The 20944-nt window shown below is 40.8% G+C and overlaps 1 protein-coding gene and 1 pseudogene across 1 annotated transcript; one reads left to right on the top strand and one right to left on the bottom strand.

Moving 5' to 3' along the window:
- Nucleotides 1–3764: 3764 nt before the first annotated feature.
- Nucleotides 3765–20709, bottom strand: LOC100661411 (zinc finger protein 234-like). The gene is made up of 4 exons (XM_023543132.2): nt 20534–20709; nt 14423–14500; nt 10649–10775; nt 3765–5860 (listed from the first exon to the last, which is right to left on the bottom strand). The coding sequence occupies exons 2-4, from the start codon at nt 14435–14437 to the stop codon at nt 3873–3875; spliced, it is 2130 nt and encodes a 709-aa protein (XP_023398900.2). The 5' UTR covers nt 14438–14500; nt 20534–20709; the 3' UTR covers nt 3765–3872.
- LOC100661126 (large ribosomal subunit protein eL13-like) lies at nt 14619–17877 on the top strand (annotated as a pseudogene).
- Nucleotides 20710–20944: the final 235 nt, after the last annotated feature.

Raw genomic sequence — 20944 nt, 5'->3', positions numbered from 1 at the left:
AGTTCAATTCAGCATACTCTTTTTTGTTTGTAACTCCATCATCCAATTGTTCACTTATTAAGCCATAAATATACGTAAGTTTTAGAATTACTAACCCATACCACTGTGAAAAGCCCAGCTAACTAGAGTTCAATGTTTTGAATTTGTTTTTAGACTGAGGATCCAAAAACCAAAACCAAACGCACTGCCGTTGAGTCGATTCCGACGCATAGCGACCCTTCAGGACAGAGTAGAACTGCCCCATAGTTTCCAAGAACACCTGGCGGATTCAAACTGCCGACCTCTTGGTTAGCAGCCATAGCACTTAACCACTACTCCATCAGGGTTTCCAAGACTGAGGATATACAAGCGTAATTCAAAAAGTATTGCTACAGGGGTTCCAGTTCATACATGCCCGGGGTTATTCCAAACAAAATGTGTTTAAACACGTCTCTGCAATTCGTCAATGACTACAGATAAGTTCTCTCAGTAATACACTTGTTAAGACTCCCCAGGGTGCTTTCAAAATAAAGGATACTTTTTATGCCATGGGGGCGGGGGGCGGGGAATTGAAGTCAGGGCTAATATCAAATTTTTAGCAAAACTCAAGTGGACATCTTTCCAAATTACTGAAGCTTTGCAACAAGTTTATGAGAATGCTGCCCCACAAAGAACAGTTTTTACACGGATCAAGCGTTTTAAGGAATGTCAGGAAGAACTCAAAAATGAGCTGAGAGGGAAGACGGCTCATGTTGTGGCGACTGTTTTTTGCGATTCCAAAGTGGTAATCTTCATAGATTTTTTTCAGAGGACATAGGAAAATCACAGGGACTTATTATGAAGTTTTAAGAAAATTGAAAACGGCATTGATGAAGAAAAAGGCCAGGAAAGTTGCACAGATGAATTTTTTTTCCCGCAACAATGAACCTGATCTTTCTTTGACTAGCAAGGGCTGTCTTACAAAAATTTCGCTGGGAAACCCTACCCCATCCACCATACAGCCCTGATCTTGCCCCTTCAGACTTTTTGTTTCCAAAACTCAAAGACATTTAGAAGGAACACGCTCTGAGTCCCTCGAGGATGCCAAAACTGCTGTTTTGACATGGTGTAAATCAAAAAGCACAGAATTTCAAGTAAGGGTCAAAGATGGAAACACCACCTTCAGAAGCGTACAGACCTAGATGGATATGTCCAGAAACAGCTTCACATTTTGGTATTCTTAATAAAGGTTTCTTTATTTTGTAGCAATATTTTTTGACTTACCCTTGTATAGTCAAAATACTGAGTTAAAAAAATCCTTAAATTTGTTCTTGCTTCCCTCTTTAGGATAGTTACTCATTTGAAATACATACACGTTAATTTGTTGTGATTTTTACTGTATCCCCATTCTTGATTTTAGAGACGCGCCACCCTCTCCATACCTTCCACTCCTTTCTGACTCCTGCAGCACCTCCTTCACGTTTAACCTAACCACTGTACACCAATTTATTTCCCAGTTTATTATTCCTATAGTTCTTTCTTCAGAAGCTAATCAGATATATGTACATTTCCTTATTTTCCCTTTTTGCTTCTACGACAGGTAGGTAGCATGCTTTTTTTCACTTAATATAGCCTGAAAATCACTCCATATAAGTACATCCTCTCTACAACTGCATAAAACTCCATTGTGTAGTTTATGTAACAATGCCCCAATCTACAGGCACTGAAGTGGTCTCCAGCGATTTTCCCATTAGAAAGGATGCCGCAGTAAATAACCTTGTATGCTTGCATCTTCATCCTGTTGAAGATACATCTTAATGATAAATTCACAAAATAAGGTTTGCAGAGTTAAGTGTTATGTATCTTTTTAAAATATTTTCAATTTTCCTACTATATTGCTTATATCAACTTACATTCCAAGTGGCAATGTATGACAGTATAACTTTTTGCCCAAATTTTCCAACATGATGAGCTATTAAACATTTTATGTTTTCTCAATCTAATGGTAAGAAATGGTAACTCACTGTACCTTTAATTTGTGAGTGTCGTGGAACATATTTTCAAGGGTCATGATTATATCGTCTGAAATGTCTGTCCAAATTTGCTGCTCACTTTTCTATTGGCGTTTGCTTTCCCCTTCTCAATTTGTTTATATTTTAATACACATTAGTAATATTAGCCCATTATCTATTAAATGCATCAACTCCAAGAGAACTGCAGTTTCTTCTAGTTTTACAATTTAGTTTCTATTTTTTCTGGAGGGGAGGTCCAGCAAAAAAATTTAATGTAGTTTTTTTTCTAAATGTTTTTATTAAAGTAACTCACGTATAAAATTAACCACTGTTAAGTCTACAATTCAGTGGCATTTAGTTCATTCACAATGTTGTGAAACCACCACCTCTTAAATTCCAAAACATCTTCATCCCCCAGAAGAAAACCCTGCGTCCATTAAGCAGTCACTTCCCGTTTTCCCTGGTAAACACCAAACTTCTCTTATGGATTTACAAATTACAGATAGTTCATACAAGTGGAATCATATACGACCATTTCTAGGTTTGGCTTAGCATAATGTTTTATCCACATTTTAGCATGTATTAGTATTTCATTTCTCTTTATGGCTACATATTACGTATACAACACATTTTGTTTATACATTGATCCACTGAAGGATATTGGGGTTGTTTCCACCTTTTACTTACTGTTAATTTTATGGCTATGAACATTTGTGTACAAGTATTTTTTTATGTTTTCAATTCTATGGGGTATACACCTAGGAGTTTAACGACTGGGTCATGTGGTAATTATGTTTAAGTTTTTGAGGAACAATCATGGATTGAGAAAACCCTGGTGGCGTAGTAGTTAAGGGCTACAGCTGCTAACCAAAAGGTCTGCAGTTTGAATCCATCACATGCTCCTTGGAAATCATATGGGACGATTCTACTCTGTCCTGTAGGGTCACTATGTATTGGAATTGACGCGAAGGCAACGTTTTTTTTTTCTTTTTTTAAATCATAGATTAAACAGTGTGCCCATAAAACGTGTTCCAATCTTAATCCCTGTTCCTGTGGATGTAACGTAATGGACTTCCAAAACACCATCTAATGTAGTAATGAAACTAATCAATCAGTTGAGGTCAACCCAGTGCAGGTAGACCCTAACCCTAACAGCTTCTAAGTTATATATATAAGGACCAGCAGAGACGCAGACATACCCAGACACCAGGGAAGACAGGCACTAGCCGACAAAGATGGAGGTAGATGAATTTACAAGCCCAGAAACTCCAAGGGTTGCCTCCTACTAGAAGCTGAAATAAAGATCTCCCTCTAGAAAACAAACTCTGAATTTGTACTTCTGGCTGCCTGAACTATGAAAAATACATTTTTGTTCTTGAAAGCCACCAATCTGTGGAATTTGTGTTACAACAATACTAAGAAATGAAGACAGGAATTGACTGTATTCCACGGCAGCTGCACCATTTTACACTCCCACCTACGGAGGACGAACGTTACAATTTCTCCACATCATCAACAATCCTTACTATTTTCCATTGTGATTTTTAATACCATCCTAGTGGGTGTAGTGATTTCGATTTTTAATGACCTGTAAGGATTAGCTTTTTTTCAATTGCTTCCTTGTCATCAACCTATCTTCTTAACAGAAATAGAGATCTAAGCATTACAAGAATTCAGGTTTCACATATATTTTTAAAAGCCTGTATTTTGTATAATTTTTTCCTGTGAGGGTTCTCAGATATCCTTACCACTATTACCATTTTCAGAATATTTATCACCAGCATGGATTTTGTGATTTATAAGATCTGAACTTCAAATGAAGCTGTTACCACAAGTTTCACACTACTAAGGTTTCTCCCCAGTGTGAACTCTCTGCTGAGATTGTAGCTGTGAAGATGAATTTTACCACACACGTTTGTACGGTTTCTCTTCAGTGTGTACAAGCTCATGATGTTGAAGACTTGAGGCATGACTGAAGTACTTACCACACTCCTCACACTTAAATGGTTTCTCTCCTGTGTGGACCCTCCGATGAGTGTTAAGATTCTCATTCCACTTAAAGCCCTTCCCACACTCTTCACATCTGTATGGCTTTTCTTCATTATGGACTCTTTGATGGGCTTGAAGGTGTGAATTCTGACAGAAACTCTTTCCACACTCTTCGCATTTGAAGGGTTTTTCTCCACTGTGGACTCTCTGATGAGTCAAAAGATGTGCAGCTTGCCTGAAGCCCTTCCCGCACTCCTCACAATTATAGGATTTCTCTCCTGTGTGGATTCTACCATGAGTTTGAAGATTTGTTCTACTACTGAAGTACTTCCCACACTCTTCACATTTGAATGGTTTTTCTCCACTGTGAACTCTCTGATGGGTCAAAAGATTCGCAGCATGCCTGAAGCCCTTCCCACACTCCTCACAATTATATGATTTTTCTCCTGTGTGGATTCTAAGATGAGTTTTCAGATTTGATCGACTACTGAAGTACTTAGCACACTCTTCACATTTGAATGGTTTTTCTCCACTGTGGACTCTCTGATGGGTCAACAGATGTGCAGCCTGCCTGAAGCCCTTCCCACACTCCACACAATTGTAGGATTTCTCTCCTTTATGGATTCTACAGTGAACGTGAAGATTTTGTCTAGTACTGAAGTATTTGCCACATTCTTCACATTTAAACGGTTTTTCTCCACTGTGGACTCTCTGATGGGTCAAAAGATGTGCAGCCTGCCTGAAGCCCTTCCCACACTCTTCACATTTGTATGGTTTAACACCAGTATGGATCAGCCGATGAACCTGAAGTCTTGAACTCCAATGGAAGCCTTGTCCACATTCCTCACACTTAAAAGGTTTCTCTACATTGTGGATCTTATGATGGACTTTAAGATATGAACTCTGACTGAAACCCTTCCCACACGTATCACATTTATATGGTTTTTCTCCAGTGTGGACTGCCTGATGGGAATGCAAATCTGAATTGTAAATGAAGCCTATTCCACATAGGTTGAACATATATGGATTTTCTGCAATGTGAACTCTTTGATGGTCCTGAAATTGCAAAGGATGAATGAAGCTCCTACCACATTCCTCACACTTACAAGGTTTTTCTCCTCTTCGAACACACTGATGGGTATAAAAATATGTGTTACAGGCGAAGCTTTTCCCACACTCTTCACATTTGCAAGACTTCTCTCCTGTATGGACCATGCAATGAGTATTAAATGCTGCTCTACAACGAAAGTTCTTACCACATGTATCACATGTGAATGTTTTCTCTCCAGTGTGGATTCTCTGATGTTCCTGAAAATGAAAAAGATAATTAAAAGCCCTCCCACATTCTTTACATTTATAAGGTTTTGCTCCTTTGTGGCCTTTGCAATGAACAGTGAGTGTTGCTCTATGACTGAAGCATTTCCCACATTCCTCACATTTGTGCAGTTTCTCTGTAGTGTGGACATTCAGATCACTTTGCAGATGTGAACTCTGACTAAATTCCTTACCACACTCATCAGGCTTATAGCGGTTCTTTCTCGTGTGAACTCTCTGATGATTACGAAGACCTGAGATATAACGGAAGCTTTTTCCACACTCACTACACGTGAGAGACTTTTTTTCTGAGTGTGAACGCTGATGATGATCAAAGCTGGAGACATCACTGAAGGTTTCTGTACACTTGTTACACTGGTGAGGTGTCTCTCCTGTGTGAATATTAACTAGTCCTCCTGCAACTGGAGAGGATGAATCACCTTGTTTGTAGAACTGAGACTTATTTATCTTGGAATTTTGACACCTGGTTAAGTCACCTGCAATTTGTTGCCAGATATGCAAGCTGGAAATGTCCTCCTGTGCTTCTGCTTGTGGAACAGTCTCCACCAGCCTTGAGTTCTTGCCTCCTGTAAGGACAGAGAATTCAGAGATATAGACAGGTGAAAGATTTGTTAAGAGTTTTCAGTATTTCATACTTAGTCAGGGAATGGGACATTATTGAACCCAGAGAAAGTTCAGTTCATCTTTTCCACTGCATATCATGTTCTCCTATTTACACACTATCAAAAACAAGAACAGATGCACTGGGCTCCAACCCACTAAGTATTAACAAGACCAAACACCAATTTCTAAAATGAATATATAAAACTTTAAGGAAAGCAATAACACAATCAAAAGTGTGCATACTTTCAGATTATTTTTTCAGTAAACACCTCAATTAATAGAGGAGCTCTGGTGCCACAGTGGTTAAGCACCCAGCAGCTAATCGAAAGGTACAAGGCTCGAATCCACCAGCTGCTCTGCGGGAGAAAGATGTGGCAGTCTGCTGCTTCTGTAAAGATCTACAGTTTTAGAAACCCTATAGAGCAGTTCTATTCTGTCACATTGAGTTGCTATGAGTCGCAATCGACTTGAGAGCAATGGGATTTTGAAGGAAATTTTTACAGAGTAGAACGTCTCTTTCCTTCCTGTAGGAATACTCAATTAAAAGCTGCCTCATTAGTTTCAGCAGGTGTTTAAACAGTTTGTGTAGAACTCTGTCTTGGTTTATTTTATTGGAAAATTACTTCTATCCCTAAAGAACTGAGAGGCCCTAGAATGGTTCTAATGACTTGGAGATTTCGGAGAAGATTACACTATCGCTTAATGAATAAAATAAGGCATATGTGCAGAGAGTGCTCCTTTAGGTCTGGCTGAGAAGATTCCTTCATAAGGACAAAGGGGAAAAAAAAGTTGAAGTGATGACATACACTATTCTGAAATCTGACAGTAATTCAGACCTTCACAATCTCCAGGGGAAAAAAACGAACCAATACAAGCTAACCTTTGACGACAGAGACGGGGAGGAGAGAAAAAAAATAAAAGGGCACAGTGCAATTTTCTGAAAAGCCAATCGTACAAAGCGACTTGCATTCTGCTTTGAACTTAACCCACATAAGCTACTTCCTTGGATGGTTCCTTACTTCTTTGAGGTCACTGCTCAACTGTCAGTCCATCAACGAGTCAACGTCAAATAATAAACTCTGTGCATGGCCGATTCTCCTCTGTGAACTTCCATCCCCCTTGACTCTATACTCCCCACCCCAGTGCTGTCGAGTCTATTCCGACTCATTGCGACCCTATAGGACTCTATACTACACAACACTTATTCCCCTGTGACACTCTAACTAGGTCATTTTTGTTAATTGTATGTCTTTCTGACTACAACGCAGTATCAATAAGCACAAGCATTTGCACTACTTCCTGCTTTATAACTGTGTCCAGAAGACTGCACGGCACATGGTGGGCAGTCAACAAGTGCACGCTAAATGGATAAATAAATCCCTGCTTGACGTTTCTGTGAACATTTAAGTCAAGTCACAGAAACAAAAAGGCATCCAAGTAAGTGCTGTAAAATAGGGAAGGAGAAGGAAGCTGCAGTTTTGTTGGGAAACCAAAAGGCTGTACTGGAGCCAAGGTCCACCAGGAATGATGGTGCCGAGGAGAAGATCCAAGGCAAAAAGTCACTTCAGTGGAAACCAAGCGCGAGGGCCTATCACAGGTTCCCTTAGAGCCTTCTGGGCTGTCTCTTTGAAAACAGCACTGAAAATCGGTGGATGTAGATGAACTGAATGCTCACAACAGTTTTTCAAATTGAAGACTACAGCCTATTAGTGAGCTGTAAAATAAATTTTAAAATTTGTAATGAACATTTAAAAAAAAAAAAAAACAGAAAATATCTACAGCCTAATCACAAGCCGTTAACAGTAAATGCTTTCTGAAGTCATACGTAAATCTACACAAACATGAAATACTTCCACTGGTTACAACAGAAGATGCTGTTATGACTACAGTTTATGCTTGAAAATGTTGGAACAGTTTGGATCAGGAAGTTATCAACCCCTTCGTTAAGTAAAATGTTCTAATGCAAAGTTGAAATGATCGGGAATATAGGCGACACTGAGCCGTCTGACTCATGTTCCTTCCATATTGAGTCTGCCCCCTCTAGCTCAGGGAAGGGGACACCTAGGAGTAGTGATGTGATGTGGACTTCGGAAGAGCAAATGGGCAGCAGCTGTCAAATTTTTCAAGGGAAATCAAGCTGTCCTGGTTAATTGTCTAAAATCTCAGGAAGGAGATTTTTTTTTTCTTGTAGGAGTGCCTGTCTCACAAGTAGACATCAGAATCCTCATATAAAGGTGTAGTATTTCGTTCGAGAAATGAATATGCCCCTGATGAAAGGTTCCAGGAAAGCCACATGGAAAGTATATCAGCACAGTCACAGCCACAATGCTTAAGTGTTTTCCTAGGATGTGGGTTAACTGTTACATGTGCACGCGTGCGTACACACACACTCACCACAAGGGCACCCAAGAGATTAGAACATGGAGAGACGTTCATCAGAAGACAAAATGTTCTGCGACATTCTTCATTCGCTCTGGTTTGTGCATCACCTATCAGCTATCTCTATGACTCAGGAGGACAGAGAGGTCCCTCTGTACATTAATTCAATCCATTAAGTCAACAAATAAGTAGACACCTGCCACATCCACAGACAATTCTAGGCTCTGAGGAGGGAAGGGTAAACAAAACAGCCAAAAATCTTTCACTCTTAGAGAAAACATACCAGTAGGAGTGACAGATGATAAGCAGATGAACAAAGAGTAGATATGACAAAATAAGAGAGGGCAAGGAGAATAAAGGAGGATGGTATTTTAACAGGGTGGAGAGACAAGGCTTCTCGCGTGACGTTAAAACAGAGAAGAGACCAGAGTGGCATACGGAAGGGGATCAGGAAAATTTTAGGTGGAGAAGTACCCCAGACAGACAAAGAGCGAGTAAAGAGATCTGAGGCAGAGGTGTCCAGTAGGCAGAATAACAGTCCCACAAAGATTTCCAAATCCTAATTCCCCAAACTGAGGATATGTCAGGTTACGTGGCAAATGGAAATTATGGTGACAGATGGAATTTAAGCTCCTAACCAGCTAACCTTAAAGTAGGAAGATTATCCTACAATATGTGGTGGGCTCAATATATTCAAACGGACCCTTACAAGTGGAAGAGCCAGGCAGTAGAGTCAGAGGAAAATGTGACCACAGAAAGATAGTTACAGTGATGCAATATCGCTGGCCTTGCAACTGGAGGGCTAGAGCCACAAGGCAAAGAACTTTGCAGCTTCTAGAAGCTTAAAAAGGCAATGAAATGGATGTTCCCTACATTCTCCAGAAAAGAAAGCAGCCCAGCTGACATCTTGATTTTAGCCCCGAGAGACCCACATTGGACTTCAGCCTACACTACTGAATGATAATTAATTTGTGTTGTTTTAGGCCACCAAGTTTCTACCAGTAAGAGATTAATACAATATTTGTGGTACATCTGAGAAATAAAGAAGATGATGTGCCAGATACACATTGAGGAAGGGGAAAAAAAGGTAAGATTGTGTATTCAGAGAGGAAGTAGGGCTGACGACCAGACTGTGTGGGGCTCTACGAACCACTCTAAGAAATATAATAAGCCACCAAGTGTTCTGAGTAGGTGAATGACTTCATTTGACTTACACTTCCCATGTATCACTTCGATGGCTATGGGGCAAACAGAATTCAGGAGGGAAAGGTTGCAAACGGGGCAATCGGTAGAAAGGCTGTTGCAATAATCCAGGAGAGACGTTTAGCAATTTGGATCAGGGTGACGGAAAAAGGGAAGGCAGAAAGTAAAAGAAATGGACAATAATCTACAAGGATTCCCAGTGGCTGCTTCTGATCTGAACTCTCTTCTTTTTGAGTTGCTGCCTTCATCAGCAAAAGCCTTTTTCCCCTTTCTAAGTGCAATATAGGAAACCCGATGGTCAGTTAAAGGCTTGGCTGCTAACCAAAAGTTTAGCAGTTTGAACCCACCAGCCACTCCAGGGGAGAAAGATGTGGCAGTCAACTTCTGTAAAGATTACAGTCTTGAAAACCCTATGGGACAGTTTTACTCTGTCCTAACAGGTTGCTGTGGAAACCCTGGTGGCATAGTGGTTAAGTGCTACAGCTGCTAAACAAAGGGTCGGCAGTTCGAATCCACCAGGCCCTCCTTGGAAACTCTATGGGGCAGTTGTACCCTGTCCTATAGGGTCGCTATGAGTCGGAATCAACTCGACAGCACTGGGTTTGGTTTGGGTTTTTAAAGGCTTGGTAAGAATCAAAATCAACTCCATGAGAATGGGTTTGATTTTGGTTGGAAGTGCAATTTAACATGTATAAAGGGTTGGAGGCCTGTGAAGAGTAAAAAATAACCTTTTTAAAATGAACACAGTGCTGGTATAATTTACTAGAAATTTGCGCTTCTACCGCACACTTATGAAGTAATCAGGAGCACTATTTTTCCAACATTTTTCTTAAAATGACACATTTGAAGAAATGCCATTTATTTCAAGACCCAGAGAGACATACGTAAATATGTATCACTAAAACAGAAGTGGACCAAATCCTAAACCAATGTCTGCTTTCATTACTTCTCCTCCTCCTGGTTCTCATACCACACATGCAATCAGCCAGGGTGTGTGCTGCAATGTGCTCCTTCCTTCCTAATGAACTCTGATATTTTCTACTTGGTTTTATTTCATAGAAAATTGTTGTGAGGAGAATCAGTTCTCAAAACTCAGGTCACTATTCCAAGACCATTCAAAACCTTGAAAATCTGAAGAGATAAAGATCCTTCAAAGAAGTTATTCTCACCCAGAGACATCAGGTTCCTGAAGTTCTCAACCATTACATCTTGGTACAGCTTCTTCTGGACAGGGTTCAGCAGCCCCAGCTCCTCCTCAGTGAAGACCACAGCCACGTCCTCGAATGTCACCGATTCCTACAACATCAAGCACGAGTATACCCCATCTTAGAACTACTGTCCTCTTAAAAAGTTTGGGAGAATGGGGGGAAGCTGTTCTAAATTTGGGGGAACATCAATCATCTGTACATTTCTCAGCCCTTCTTCTATCCTGCCAGTCCCATACATGGATTTTTCTTAGCTTCGCCCAGAGTGAGGTGATGAATGAGAGCCATTGTATTCCACTTGCTGTCAACAGACTAAACCCCTAGAACTCTAAATGTTGCATGCTGGGAAACACATGTTGCCAGCTGCCTCAAATGACATGGCCAATTTATTTTCAATAGAATTTGATAGCACCAACCATCCTCCTACCACAGACAGACTCTTTAACGTTTGCAAAACTAATAAAATTTTGGTATCCTCTCTTAGACAGGTATGTAGTACGTGCTCTCAACCCTCAAGGCACACACACACCACATCCCGGAATTCCAACATTTCATGCAATGAGTTGCAGCCACCATGCCTGCGTGCGTATTCTAATGCTCTGGCCCTTACTAGTCAGGGGTCCCTGGACAAGTTCCCCTACATATCTTAGTTTCCTCTTTGTTCAATGGTTTGTGCAACTCAAGTTTCTTTCAAGGATATACAAGGAAACACATCTACATATATATACATACACACACAGACACAAAAACATCACCTGCAACATTGTCTAAAACCGAGTAAGTGCTTAATAAAAATTATCTATTGCTATTATTGAATTATTACTGTAGTTGTTATGTATTTCAACCCAACTCAAGGCTTCGAGGTATTCCAAGTGTGAAAGAAAGAATTTGGTTGGCCTTTGTCCCTGGTTCCAGGCAGGTAGCCTCTAAACCCTTGGAATCTCCTCAGTTATTAGAGCCTTTTTGTTAGTCCTGATGGTCCCTGGTACCAAACCAGGGAGTTTATGCTAACAAGATGACACAGGATGGGGGCTGGCCACACCAGAATTACCATCATATGATTAGAGTTTGGGGCTTTGACTCACATGTCAGATGTCATCTGTACCACAGAAATGATGGTGTAGATTTATCAGTTCTAAAAATTGCAGAATACAATTTTATGTAGATCTTAGTCTCCTGTCTGAACATTTAAGATAAATTTCAAATGAAAATTAAAATGGTAAAAATTAAGCACGTTTACAATTGTAATCATATAAAGGCCGATTTCCTTCCTTTTTGACTCATCCTTCAAGACAGTATGTATTCCTGACTCTACATAGATGACAAAAGGGGTTAAAAATTTTTACATCCTTTTGGTAATCTGATAAGGAAAGAATTCATTTTATAGTTCTCATTTATTCAATTACAAATGAATACCATCATCTTTTCATATACTCAGTGGCATGTCTCTTTCTCCTTTTTAACTTGTCTATTCATGCTCTTCGCCTATATTCATATTGATATTTTCCTCTGTACTATGATCCTGTAATATTTCTACAATAAATTTTATGTCTATTTCTGGCATACACATTGTAAATATTTCTACCCTAAGTTGTTATTTTTCTTGTAACACCATGTAGGTTTTTTTTTTTCCCCATGGAGGAATTTTTAAAGATTTTATACCACAACCAGGCTAATCGTTGTGCTTGTCTGGATGGGGCTCTGAGTGCGTCAGTGCACTTGAGGAGGTGGACATCGGGAGAGGGGAGGCGCAGAGTGAAGGGCCAGGGGAGGAGCAGTGTCACTTGTGGAAATCATCACTCAGGATGCCACTCCAGGCACCCACACTACTAGATACAAGTCCCTATAAGGAGAGCTCTTTTTGCTGAATAGAATGCCTAACTCCTCTGATCCTTGGTTTCCTGTGGAAACTTAAGCAGCTTTCTCATATTTCACACATTTAAAATGATGAAGAAACCAAGCACACCCTCCCTGAGCTGCTCGCAGTAAATGTAGTGACAAAACTTCAAACATCTGACAAGTCTTCTAGTATTACCAAGGGATGTCCTAAACTACTTCTATGTACTACATCAGGAAAATAAAATAAAACATGAAGGACAAAAAAAAAAAAAATAGACCAGTAAATAAAACACACACAAGGAATGACTCCGGCATGAGAAAGAAGACTCCAGGTCTTCAATGTGATAAGATACAGTAATACTGATGTGTAGCGGAGACAGGCCCTATTACACATATTTGAATGTGCCATATTTGAATACTCCATCTACCAAGGAGCTGACGTACCACCTGAAAAAGTACTTTTGACAAATGGTACATTGGCTGAAGAAAAGTAGAATTTTTTCAGAATTCAGTTTTAGGGAAAAATATTTTATACAAGACCAATCTCATTGTACTTGTTTAAAACAATAACATTCCTGGCCAATTATGATACAACTACTAGCCTCTACTCGTCCGAAGTAAAAGAGAAAGAAGGAAACCAAAGACTCAAAGAGGAAACTAATTTACAGAACTAATAGTCTACAAAACCATGGCCTCCTTCTACCCAGAGACCAGAAGAACAAAATGGTGACTGGCTACCACTATTAACTCTTCTATTCAGGGTCATAACAGGGGGACCCTGATAGGGTTTGAGAAAAAATGTGGGATACTGCCTCAAATTTCTTTAAAAAAAAACAAACTAGAGTGACTGTACATGTTGAAGCGGGAGGACTCCCTGAGACTACTGCCATGAGATACTCTTTAAACCTTGAAATGAAACTAGCCCCTGATGTCATCTTTAGTTAAATACTAGGCTGGCTCATGAAATAAAGAATATTACCAATGAGTACTGTGTTCCTTAAAAAAAAAAAATCTATATGAGACCAAACTAGCAACAATTACTTTAAAACGAAGATGAGAATGTAAGGGAACAGGGAAACGATATTAATGGAGATGGAACAATTAGAACACAAATACTGAGAATGTTCACACATGGTGAATAATGAAACCAGTTTCATTGGTCAATTTGTGTAGCAACTGCTGAATAGGAACCTAAAGTGTTGTGTAAATCTTCACTGAAAACACAATAAAATATTACTTAAAAACAACGTAATTCTAAAGCCACTTAAACGTCTAAGAGTAGGAAGTAGTTAAAAATACAAAGGTGTAACAATTCAATTGGAAAATGATATAACCACAAAAAAATAACTGCTTCACAACATTGTCTGTTGTCGTTAAGTGCTGTCCTGACTCACAGTGACCCTAAAAGGACAGAGTAGAACTGCCCCATGGGGTTTCCAAGGAGCAGCTGGTGGATTTGAACTGCCAATATTTTGGTTAGTAACCAAGCTCTCAACCACTGTGCCATCAGGGCTTCTGCTTCGCAACGGTAAATGAAAAGTGAACAATTTAAAATTAAATGTATATAATGAATACTAATAATTTATAAAAGTACATGTGGAAAAGAATATGAAAAAACAAAAGGTGCTAATTAGTGAGTGACGGAATAGTGAAGTGTGAGGATTACTCATTCCTATTCCTTCTATTACTCTTATTTTTGAGAAAAAAAAAAAAAAAAAGATAAAATAATAGAAAAAAAAAATCCAAAGTCAGTGAAAAACATACAAAGCAAGTACCCGGCAAATAACACGTCAACAAGCGTCTGTTGTTCTCCTTGAGGCTTCATAAGAAAGAGATAACCAAGCGTTCAATCTGTGTAGTGAGGAGGTATTTCAAGAGCAAAAGGTAAGCTCCACTCACCATGAATGTGCTCATTTTTCTTCCTACTTCTGGTGATATTCAGAGTCCTGAGATACACAGAGTCCTAGGAACGCTGAACTAGGGAAGGAGAAGAAAGACATAAAAAGGTGGCAAGGGATGTTGCTCACATTCATGGATGCTTATTGTGAATCAGCCAAGAGTCTCCATCTGGGTGGCTGCAGTTGCACACGGATTGATGTACATGTGGACACCAGGTGCCCTTGACCGCTATCAGTCCGGGTCCAGTAAACGCTCCTTACAGCTCCACATAGTGGTCCCCTCACCAGTGCTGCCTTGTCGCCCCCAAGGTAGCAACTGTGATTCTAGTACAATAGCATTTCAGACAATATAACACACTGAATAAGAGTCAGCTCTGGGGTCAATATATATATGTGGGTTCAAATCCTGGTACAGCTTCTCACTAGCTATGTCATCTTGGTAAATTAACATCTCTTTGCCTCAATTCTGTCATTTGTAAAACAGGAAGTAAGAGAGTCCCTACCGATGGGATTGTAACAAGGTGGAAAACTCTTAGAAGTCTATCAGTGTTCTTATTTCTTGGCAGCTATGGAAGAGCACATGACATTCTGTAGTAGGTGATTATCCTTATAAATTTAATTTTTACCAAAAGAACATGGTCAGATATGTGGACTTCTGATGTGAATGCTGCCGAGTGAAGGTCCCATGTATTCTCTGAAAACTCTGTTAAATAGGTGCGTCTGTGTTCCCTAATATTGTTGCCTTAACAACAATATTTAATTTGGCATAGACAACTATTTTCTAAAAGGTGTGAAAATAAGCGAAACCTGTCGCTAAGCAGAAAGGTCCTAATAAGGCCTTTTCATCAACATAAAAAGGTACAATGCAAATGCTGGCAAATCTTACAGTATCCCTGAATGCTTTCAACTAAGGTTATGTATTTCTTTGATAAAACTAATTGAAACGCAGAGGAATAAAATAGATAAATATGCTTGGAGGAAAAAAAAAACTTTAGTTTTTATTAAAAATCACAATTCTGGAAAATAATAGCTTCCATTTTGGAAAACAGTTTGGCAGTTAAATATGAAACTACCACTCAACCTAGGAATTCCCTGCCTAGGTATTTACCCAGGAGACTGAAAACACATGTCCACTTAAAGACTTGTCGATAGAAAGACTTGCATGTGTAAGTTCACAGCAGCACTGATCACAAAGGAACAAAACTGAAAAGAAGAGGGGATTCTGAGCTCATATTTATATTTGAATGAATAAATAAATAGGGGAGAAGTTTGTCTTTACAGTAGAATGCCCAATAATAAAGGTATCTCCCCCAAATTTATTATCTACAAAAGGTAAAATACTAATGGTTCAGGAGAGGATTTTGGCAGATATCACCTAAGCCCTGTGAACAAAGCTGAGATCAGCAATACTGGGACAAGCCCACATCACTGGTCTCTTGGCATACTGCACTGAAAGGACACCTAAACGCTTCTGTAGTATCGCTGCCAATAGGGCGTCATCTGAACTGATGACATGAAAAATACTTGCCCATACTTTTCAAAAACAACAAGAACAAAAAAGACCAAAGAATCTTTCTAGATGAAAGGAGGGTACAGACATATGGGAACTAAAGGTAATGCATAAATTAGACCCTGAACTAAAAGGAAAACATTTATAGAAGGCTTATTTTGGGAGAAAAAAGAAATTTAAATATGAGTTGGGTATTAGGTAACAGTATGTTATCTAATATGTTTCCTACTGTTATCTAAGATATAATAATATTAACTACTTTCACCTAGTATAATGTTTAAAAGCATCTAGTGTATTAAAGCCCACCCAGTGCCATCGATTTAGCCATGACAAATCGGTGGTTTAAAGGCTGGACACTTGCCTTCCACGCAGGAGACATGGGTTGACTTCCAGGAAACGCACCTCATGCACGGCTACCACCCTACGATGCTGAACAGGCTTCAGGGGACCTTCCAGACTAAGGCTGACTGTATGGAAAGTCCTAGTGATCTACTTCTGAAAACCTGCCAGTGAAAACCCTGTGGATCACTACAGAACACCGCCGGACCCACAACAAATCAAGGGAATGGCCCAGGACCGGGCAGTGGGCGTTCCACATTCCTAGGTCACTACGGGCTGGGGTCAACTCTAAGGCAGCTAACAACATATTATGCTAAAACCCTATAAGCAGCCCCTTCTAACCAAAACCAAATCCACTGCTGGTCGAGTCGATTCCGACTCATAGCGACCCTACAGACCAGGGGAGAACTGTCCCACAGGGCTTCCAACTTTTCCCTGCTACCTGCAGGCTTCCTGTCTGAAGCAAGAGAAAATAGCCTGTCTTTGATTACTGGTATATTCCTGATGGTACTTGGCCGTGAGTCATCAACAAAGCAAGTAAGCAAAATGTAAACAACTGGTGAATCAGGGTATAAGATATATGAGAGTTCCTTATATTCTTTTTGCAACTTTCCCAAAGGTTTGAAATTATATAAAAATAAAACATTAAATAATCAGGAAGTAGTCTTGGTAATTACAATAGTAATGATAATAATAAGGATGATGATGACAATATACAGCAGTTCATTGTGTCTTCTTTCTTGGAGGTGTTTGGGAATTTCCACAGTTAGGAAAGACAAGGGGAAAAACATCAAGGAAAGTACGTTATCAATTCTGTTAAACGCTTGTATGTAAATGACTACACATACATCCACAAAGAGCCACTATACAGAAATGCCTCTCAAGCACTGCCGTTGCTATCTTTATATTCAGGAGTCACAGGTAATTCGAACAGTTTTTTTCTCTGCTTATTTCTGTATTTTCTGAATTCTCCAGTCTGCTAGGCTGTTCGGCTTTGAAGAGGGCCTTAGCCACAGCATACAGCCAGAATGGCGTGATCCTGAAGCACCACTTCCAGAAGGACAAGCAGCGGTGCACGGCCATACGGTTCAACCAGGAAGGGCAGGAGATCCGCAGACAAAAGGCCCTACAAGTAAAATCCCGCAGCATCGCGCCGCACCCTGCATCTGGACCTATGCACCCATAGTGCAGTGCACATAATGCGATATCACACCAAAGCCTAAGCTGACCAGGGGTTCAGTTTGGAACAGCTGAAGGTGGCCGGCATTCTAGACCATCGGGATCTCTGTGGATCCACGCAGGAGGATTAAGTCCACGGGGACCCTGCAGGCCAACGTGCAGCGGCTTATCCTCTTTCCCCAGAAGCCGTCTGTCCCCCCAAAAAGGGAGGCTGCTCTACTGAGGAACTCAAGTTGGCCACTCAGCTGACAGGGCCGGAGATGTCCACACCAAAAGCCTAAAAGAAATTCCCGGTCATGATGCAGGAAAATAAGGACTTCACGGCATGTGCCAGTCTCTGCATGGCCTACGCCAGTGCTCGGCAATTTGGGATCAACACAAAGAGAGCCAAGGAGACTGCAAAATAGGAACTGGAGAAGAACACGTAAAGCTCTGTCAGGGGCCTTTAATGAAAGAGCAGGGAAGCCTCTCCAAAACATTCTTTGGAATCAAATAAAATTAAATAGTTGAGAATTTTTAAAAGACCATAGAGGAGTTCAAGCCCATTAGCCTTGCTTGGAAGGTACAATCGATTTCATTCCAGCCAGTTCCCTGTGGCTCATAGAGAATATATCCCAGAGAAAATGAACTCAGACTCTGGTCTCAGGCTGCTGAGGTTCCAACCCCAGCTCCACCTATACTAGTTTGGTGAGTATAAGTAAATGACTCATCTTTAAAACAGGGAAAAAAGCCGTACCACTTCACAGACCCACGGTGTGGAATCATAGAGTATTACAAATAATCAACATTCAAAGAAACTGAAGCAGAAGGTTTACTCTGAACAGTTACTCTATACACATAGAGACCATTTTGATTTCAGAAAGAATGGCTCCAAGTCTGTCAGATACAATGAGGCTTATAAAGAGGAAGGAGAAGAATAAATCATAGACCACTGGGCAATCTCAATATAACTGACTGAACCCTGGCCTCCCCTTTTACTGAGATTAAATGATTTAAGGTTACAAGATGGTTTCAGACCTTCCACCCACCTTCAGCCATGCCTTTTGAAAGTCACACTTAGTAAGCCTGGCTTCTGAACAGGAAAGAAGAGATCAGCAACTCTGGGTAAAAGAAAAGCCAACGGGAGAATGAAATTTGGTCTGCAATATCTTTACAGGGAATATTGGGTTTGGTGCGAAAAAAAACTTAAAATCAAAGTGAGATGTCTGTTATATTTCTCTTTGAGAGTGCTAATTTACATAAAACTCAAAGAATGAAACTTATCAACTAAATCTTAACCCATGCCAGAATACATGTCACACAATCTACAATACACATGAAAATCTCCGGGGAAGAAAAGCCCCGAGTTCTCATCATGTGGGGCTCTCCTACCAGTAGCCAAGGCATCACTACCTCTACCTCCGTGCAGTCCTTCTGGAAAAGCAGGGGCTGGTCAAAGTAACCAAAATAAAACCAAACCCAGGGCCGTCGAGTCGATTACGACTCATAACGACCCTATAGGACAGAGTAGAACTGCCCAATATTTTCCAAGGAGCGCCTGGCAGATTCAAACTGCCGACCCTTTGGTTAGCAGCTGTAGCACTTAACCGCTACGCCATCAGGGTTTCCAGTCAAAGTAAGGAGTTTGTGAATTGCAATGATTGCTCACTGTCCCCTGTACATCACAGCTCATTCTCCTCGCTCTGACCAGCTGGAAACAGCCCCCTCCTTCCTAAGGAAAGAGGTCAGAGAGGATCCAGGAAGATCCATCTTCCAGCCCCACTCAGAAACAAGGGTCAAGACCACTGCAGCAGAAACTGACTACATCTCTGATTCAAAGTGTTAAAAAAAAAGAAAGAAAGTAAGAAATGGAAACATACAGGGTTCACTCCATCAGTTAGTCAGTATGCACACAGGAAGACCCCCCTGTTTAGGAAAAACAGGAGGGCCCAATGAGGGGCAGTTACAATCAGCCTCTTTTTTAAAACTGTGGTTAAAATATACACACAAAAACATTTGACAATACGCAGTCCTCCACATTTGCAATTCACCGTCATTGATTTGCAGTTTTTACAAAAGAGGTTTTTAAGGAGAGGAAGAAGAAGTGCAATAGAAAGTTATTTTTCGCTAATCTTAATTAACCCGATCCTTGGAAACATGCTCCCATTTCTGACAGCAGCTCGCATCAGAACACTAAGTGCTCTCTGTCCCGACCAAGCCCCCTTCATCTGAAAATTCCTCAAGCAGTCTGGAGGTTTTAAAATAATAAAGCACCTCAACTGCTCAGGATATTTCAAAGGCCTAGAACTGTCCTCTCAAGAAACAAGGGCAAAGGCTAACTTACTTTTTGGTTAACTTAAATTCCTTGCACAAGCTTTAACAGAGGTTTTGGTTAACCTATGTCTTATCGCAGAGAGGTTTGTGAAGGAAGACTTAATCACTGTGTCTATTAAAGCCTCAGTTTCCTATTTATTAACAGGGACCCTATCGGAGCGCTTCTCAGGAAATTAAATACTAGTACTAACAACCAGAAGGTCACCATGACTCGGAATCAACGAGATAGTACCACTCATGACGTATCAGGAATAATTTTAAGACGCTTATACTGCGTCTTTTAATTCTCAAGACAATTCTGTCATGAAAGTATTTGTTGTTGCTCGGCCTCGAGTCGATTCCGACTCATACCGACCCTACAGGAGAGAAGAGAGCTGCTCCATAGGGTCTTCTAGCCTGTAATCCTGACGAGAGCAGATAAATCACCAGGTCCAGTTTCCCTAGGAGCGGGCGGTGGGTTTGAACTGCCTACCGTTCGGTTAGCAGCCGAGCGTTTAACACTGAGCCACCAGGGCCCCTTCACTAAACTACTAGTATCGTCTTTTTACAGAGCACCGGAGAAAGTAACTCGCCCAATGCTGTAGCGAGTGGAACTGGCAGCAGCAGTGTGGGTGCAAAGCGGAGGAAAGTGGATTGGGAAGTTGAGAGCCCGGGAGACCCTCCAATAAGGCGACGCACGACCCGAGCCCTTCTCCAACCAAGGGACGCGCGAATCGCCCCAAATGGAAGTCTCCCGAGGGGAATGCAAACAGCCGCCCTCGCCTTTCAAACCTCCGTTTGCGCCGCGACCTCTTTACACTGAATCGATGTCCTGGTCCTTGCAGGTTCCAAACACAGGTCCACAGAGTCTGGAAGTGTCTCGAGACGCAGAAGAAACAAACACAAGCAGGAAAACCATAGCAGGAACCGCACGCTCTAAGAGCGGAAGTGATCGTAACTGCACACAGCTTCTGGACTACATTTCCCAGAATTCCGCACACCAGCCTGCCCGAGCGGAAGTGCCCGGGTATCAACGGGAATGCCAGTTTTAGGGGATCAGCCGCACTTCCACTCTGTAGGGTCTCTGTGAGTCGGAACGGACTGCACGGCACCGGGTTTGATTTAGTTTTGGCTTTAGATGACTGAAAGAAGGAGGGTAATGGTGAGTATAAGGAGCCCTGGTGTGCAGTGATACACCTGCTA

Source organism: Loxodonta africana, chromosome 11 (assembly GCF_030014295.1).
Source record: "Loxodonta africana isolate mLoxAfr1 chromosome 11, mLoxAfr1.hap2, whole genome shotgun sequence".
Classification (NCBI taxonomy): domain Eukaryota; kingdom Metazoa; phylum Chordata; class Mammalia; order Proboscidea; family Elephantidae; genus Loxodonta; species Loxodonta africana.
The sequence above is the reverse complement of the archived record's forward strand: the minus strand, read 5'-3'. Positions and strand labels throughout refer to the sequence as shown.

Excerpts from the sequence above, each read along its gene's own strand:
- LOC100661411 (XM_023543132.2), bottom strand. Across the intron at positions 5,861-10,648 it reads CAGGAACCTGATGTCTCTGG|GAGGCAAGAACTCAAGGCTG; the intron begins GTGAGAATAACT and ends CTGTCCTTACAG.